The 6263-nt window shown below is 37.6% G+C and overlaps 1 protein-coding gene across 1 annotated transcript in view; it reads left to right on the forward strand.

Moving 5' to 3' along the window:
- The window catches only part of DYNLT2B (dynein light chain Tctex-type 2B), a 24001-nt gene that overhangs the window by 3611 nt on the left and 14127 nt on the right, over window positions 1-6263 (forward strand). The window contains exon 3 of the mRNA XM_019650817.1: window positions 3481-3604. Coding sequence (XP_019506362.1) covers window positions 3481-3604 — 124 coding nt within the window. The remainder of the gene's footprint in view (window positions 1-3480; window positions 3605-6263) is intronic.

The following is a 6263-nucleotide window of genomic DNA, read 5'->3' on the forward strand; positions in this document are numbered from 1 at the left end:
CTGTCCTTTTGTTCTTCAGTCTAGTTGTGGAGGACATCGCTTCACTGGCCCATGTTGGTATTATCATTGCGCTCTTCCTGGGTGAGGCAGTCGCTCGCTGGCCATTGGACGGCCACTCACGGAGGCTCACGGCAGCTCACGCTGGCTGCTGGCTGCTCATGCTGGCTGCCAGCCACTCACTGTAGCTCACAGCAGCCCACTGCAGCCTACGCTGTCATCAGTGACTCTCAGCATCCCACCTCCAGGTTGAGCTGTTGTTTACTATCTTAGCATCATTGGCCCTTATGTGGGATCCTAACCTGGACCCTGCTGCTCAGAGCTGGCGTCCCAAGCCAACTCTTAACCAACATGCCACTCGGCCGGCCCTCTAGTCATCTTAATTATTTGGTAACTTTGATTCATGTAAGTTTTTGCAGATGGTGGGAAAGAGTAAAGATGTGCAATAAAACATTGTATACAACTTTCCAGAAATCGGAGTATGCAAAATTACCAGGAAGTACAGGGGCTCCTTATCCCCATAATTTTTGGTGGTTTTTCCCACCAAGATATCAAGCCCTCAGCTTACTATTCAGTACCCATTCAATCTGACCTCGGTCCATCTCTCCAGCTGAATCCTTACTACTTGTCCTATTCAACCCTCTACTCCTGCCAAACTCTACAAGTGCAGAGCAGATCTTATGCTTTTCCTCCCTGTTCTTTATCTGTTTCTGTGTCTCCCTTTTATTAATAATGTTATACCATCTGAAAACTCCTCTCTTTCTATCTACCTTTTCTTAAAATACCATTTTTTTTTGAGGGAAGAAATGTCTCTGTAATAGTAATACATTTTCATTGTAATAAACCTGGACAATACAGTAGTCTCCCCTTATCTGCGGGGATACATTCTAAGATTCCTGTAGATGCACGAAACCATGGATAGAACTGAACCCTATGTATACTATTGGGTTGTCGGAAAAGTCATGATGCATTTTTGCAACAAAAAAACATAGAAAAAATATGCATACATACTTATGATAAAGCTTAATTTTTAAATTAGGCACAGTAAGATTAACAACTAATAAAATAGAACAGTTATTACAATGTATTGTAACAAAAGTTATGTGAATGTGTTCTCTCAAAATATCTTACTGTGCTGTACTTAACTTTTCATGTAAAAGAAGCACGTTATGGATATTCTTTGGCATGTCTGAATGGCTAGCATCACTACTCTGTGCTTTGGGCCACATTAAGTAAAATAAGAGTTGCTTGAACACAAGCACTTCGATACCTCGACAGTCGATCTGATAACTGAGATCACAGCTACTAAGTGACTAATGGGTGGGTATGGAATACAGTGTGGATACACTGGACAAAGGAATGATTCATGGCGTGGGGTGGGGCTGAGTGGGTCAGTATGAGATTTCAGTATGCTGCTTAGAATGGTGCACAATTTTAAACATATATTGTTTATTTCTAGAATTTGCCATTTGATCATGGGAAATTGAAGCTGTGGAAAGCAAAACCACAGATGGGGGAGCTACTGTACACATAAAGTTTTTTTTTTTAATTATGTAAAATTTAATTACCTAAAGGTAGTTACTATTTAATATTTTAGTGTGTTTTCTTCTTTTCTTAATGTCTTAATTTTTAGAAATGAAAAAATAGAACAGTATAAAGAAGAAAATAGCTATTCTATGTATTTTCATCTCCTAAATTTACTGTTAGTGTATTAGCATTTTTGTTATCAGTCTTTTTAATGAAAATTCCTGTTAAAATTATTGTAAAAAAAATACATGCTCATTTAAAAATTTTTAAACAATGTAGAAAAATAAAATTAGAAAAATCACCCTAAATACTACCTATAAATAATCATTACTATTAGGTGAATATCATACCAGTCTTTTCTATGTATAATACAGATAAATAAATAATAACAATGGAATAATAGACCTATTTTGCATAGTGGGTATGTCATTTATTCTATATTTAAATGGAATGATTGCTCATTATTTAGTCCTTTTACCATTGCTGAGCTCTGTATTTTGGTTCAGTTCTTACCTGACAAGATTTTGTTAGAAGTTTTTTCAGGAAGGGCTCAGAAATGCTATCTTCAATGGATTTTTTCATGTTTGAGAATGCCTTTAAACCAGAATATATTTTGGATGAATATAATATTTTGAGGTAATTATTTTTTGGAAAATTTTAATAGACTTTGCTTCATTGTCTTCTAGCATAGAATTTTACTGTGGAGAAATCTGAGGTCAGTCTGATGTTCTCTGCATAGGGAATCCTATCCCTAACCATGATACTCAATAGCTTTTCTAGGGCATAGTTTGGTATTGAGTATTTAAAAATCTGTAGATTTTATTTTTTCCACATCAGGGAAATTTTTCTGTACCTCTGAATACATTTCTTCTTCAGGACAACAAATATTGATATGTTGAATCATCTTTGTCTCCCATATCTATTGACTTTCCTCTGCTGTAATTTCTCCCTTTTTCTTTGATGTCTACTTGTGATTATCTTAAGCCAGTAATTCAGTTTTCATTTGTGTCTGTTCTGTCTCTTGCCATTTTAAATTTATTAGTTCTGCACTGCTATTGTGTGGGTATTCAGTTTGTTTTCTAGGGCTTCAATCTTTTCATCTTTCTATAGTTTTATAATCTGATTGAGTTGTTATTTTATTGAATTTATGTGCTTATGTTGTTCTACATTGTGAATCAGTTGTGAGGAATTGCTCTTTGTTCCTTGATGTATATTATCTCCTAGGTTGAGTTTTTTTTTCTTTTAAACAGTACATTTCTTTCTTGTTATTCTTTTGTTTTTGCTGTTGCATATGTGCATATTACCATTCAGGTTTTTTTTCATTTTGCTTTGATGTGGTGTGAGTGATTTTTTTTGCTCTCCTTCCATTGTACCTGAGACTTTTTATTTTTCTTTCAGAACTATGATTTAAGGGCTGAGTATTTAATATTCTAGCCACAATTCTAAAGCATGGGTATGAGAAAAGGAGGAAGTGAAATTGGTAGAGAAAGGAGGAAGCTCAGCTAAGCTGTAGGCTGTGTTTTTAAAAAATAACTTGAGCTGTCTTCCTCTGAGATTTTGTTAAGTGTCCTGAATTAGGGTTCATGCCCACATGAGTGGGTATCTGTAGTGTTCAGATTGTTTGCCTAATTTACTGTATAATCCTGAAGTGTTTACTTTCATCAAAGAGAGTTGGCTCTGTTTCACCTTTGCCCATTTCACATTTTTGTTGTTGTTACTGTTTCCACTATTCCTTGGTCATAAAAGGGGGAAGATAAAGATACTCAGTTTTCTTCTCTCCAGATTTGTTGTTAGTGAGAAATTTCAGGATTTTGCTTGTCTAAGATTACACACTCACTAAGCTTACAGTTAGGATTTGTCCTCAAGTTTGACTCCAAGCTTATTATCATCATACTCAGTAAATGCTTGTAGACTGAATGCTTATGTCTATTTCTAGGCAAATTTGCCTTCATTAAGTAATTTTACTATATATTTATTTGCTTATTGATAACTCTCATTTTTTCTTTCTAGAAATGGGATTTGACCGATATAAAATGGTGGTGCAAGTAATGATTGGAGAACAAAGAGGTGAAGGAGTATTGTGAGTAGTTGGTTTTTCCTTCTTGTTTTTATTCTTATATATTTCTTATTAGGTATTCATCTTCTTGATGATTCAGTAAGATTGTGTCTTTGCAAGAGTATGAGAAAAGGACAGTATAACAAAATGCAGCTGTGAACCCAAGAGATCCTGCTACTGAACAGTGAAGTTGACAGTCTGGGTGAGCTCCATGGGGTAATTCACTTTTCACAGCATCTGTAGGCTAATATATGTTCCCAAGGAAAATAAAAGATTATGTATATATCTTTCCTCCCATACTCCTTGTTGCCCAGATTTTGGTCCTACCATTACCCTAAATTAATTTCTTTAAAATTGTCTGAGACCTCCTTATTAGCAAATCTAATAGCCTCTTCTTAGTTCTTGTCATTGGCCTGGGCTTCTAGTTCTTAAAATTCACTCTGGCTTTATTGGCCCTGATGTGACTTATCTAACTTGTTTCTCTCCTGTTTTTCTAACTGATTATTCTCTTTACTTCACTGGTTTCTCTTTATCCCCTGCATCCCCAGCTGTGTGCTTTCTTCAAGGCTCAGTTCTTCTTCTTCTGTTCTTCTCTCTGCCTTTTCAATGAGCTCATTCATTCTCATGACCTCCAACTGTCATTCCTGTATTGGTGAGTCCAAAATATGTACTTCCTGTCTTTTCCTATGCCCAAGTGTTAATCTCCTGTTTCCGTTTGTAACCAGTGCCTAGTATAGTATTTTGTAAGAAAGTACTAAAATATTTGTTGAGTGAATTTTAAAAATACCTTGTAGATAATATCACTGAGAATTTTCACTATAGAATGTTAGATTTGAAAGGGACTACAGATATTTTCTAGTGTGTAGTCCCCTTATTTTATAATGACATTTATGAGGTTCAGCATGATTTGCTCAAAGTGATAGATATGACTTGTATCAGGGTCACTAATAGAATCCAGCCTTCTGACTCCTGGCATAGTACTCTTCACCATGATTTCCTCTACCATTTGGCTAAAAGGCTTCAGGAGATTTCCTCACTACAGAGCGCCTAAGAAATACTTTACCATTCTGTCACCTCAGATTCAACGTGTTCAGAGTTCCGAATTTCTTCCTCTCCTTGAATCAGCCTCTCATTTAAATTTCTCTTTCACAGTATTACCAAGGTTCCATTGACTCAGGCTTAAAACCTTGGAGTCTTTTATCGTATTTAGTCATTACTGTCTCCCATTACATGCATTGTAATCTGGATGCCAGGGTTACTTAGCAGCCCCTTATCTTGACTCTCTGATCTCTCTCCTCTACAATTCATTTTGCAAATCAGACCGCCTTTCAGGAGTATACCTCACTTTCTTTCCACAAACTTTAGAGTTTATTGTAAACCATGTCAGGTATAAACACCTTAAACTGACTTGGATAAATGTGATCAAGCCAAACTCTAAAGCATGGCATACAAGGCCTCCCCCACCTTCTTTTAAAATTTTCATTGTCTAAAATTTCAAACATATGCAAAAGTATAGGAACTAAGGAATTCCCATGGATCTATTACCTAGCTTCAAAGGTTATCAACACATACCTATGTTGTTTCCTTTATGCATCTACCTACTTTCCCTGCCCCCACCAGATTATTACTTTTTATTAAATTTATTGAGGTGACATTGGTTAATAATATTATATAGATTTCAAGTGTACAGTTTTATAATGCAGCATCTATATATTGCATTGTGTGTTCACCATCCAAAGTCAAATCTCCTTCCATCACCATTTATTTGACCCCTTTACCCTCTTCTGTCACCCCCTACCCCTTAGTCTCTGGTAACCACTATACTGTTGTCTGTGTCTATGAATTTTGTTTTGTTTTGTTTTTTTCAATTTTATTGGGGAACAGCCATGGTCATTGGTTACACATTGCTTTCATGCTACAATAGCATAGTTGACTCTTTTAAGGAGGGTGCAGCTCACAGTGGCCCATGCGGGGATTGAACCAGTCACCGGCTTCTGGACGGCTGCTCATGGCGGCTCTTGGCAGCTCACATTGGCTGCCGGCCACTCACGCTGGCTGCCGGCCACACACGGTAGCTTATGGCAGCCCACTGCAGCTTCACTGCAGCCTACACCGTCACTGGCGACTCAACGGCAGCCCAACTCCAGGTCAAGCTGTTGTTCACCATCTTAGCTGTAGAGGGCAGTGTCACTGGCACTCATGTGGGATCCGAACCGGGGCCCTGCTGCTCAGAGCCGGCATCCCAAGCCAGCTCTTAACCAATGCGCCACTCAGCCAGCCCAAGAGTTTCTTTTCTACATTGTATGTTTTTGGCTCCTTTGTTAAAAATTATATGCCCATATACATCTGAGTTTATTTCTGGGTTCTCAATTCTGTTCCATTGACCTGCGTGTCTGTTTTTCTGCCAATAACATGCTGTTTTGATTATTGTCACTTTGTAGTATAATTTGAAGTCAGGGAGTGTGATACCACTGGCCTTGTTCTTTTTTTCTCAGGATTGCTTTGGCTATTCGGGTCTTTTGTAATTCCATACAAAACTGATGATTTTTTGTTCTACTTCTTTAAAAAATGCCATTGAGGGCCAGCCAAGTGGCGCGATGGTTAAGAACTGGCTTGGGACGCCAGAGGGCCCCGGTTTGGATCCCACATATGAGGGCCAGTGACACTGCCCTCTACAGCTAAG

This window comes from Hipposideros armiger, unplaced genomic scaffold (assembly GCF_001890085.2).
Source record: "Hipposideros armiger isolate ML-2016 unplaced genomic scaffold, ASM189008v1 scaffold_8, whole genome shotgun sequence".
Lineage (NCBI taxonomy): Eukaryota > Metazoa > Chordata > Mammalia > Chiroptera > Hipposideridae > Hipposideros > Hipposideros armiger.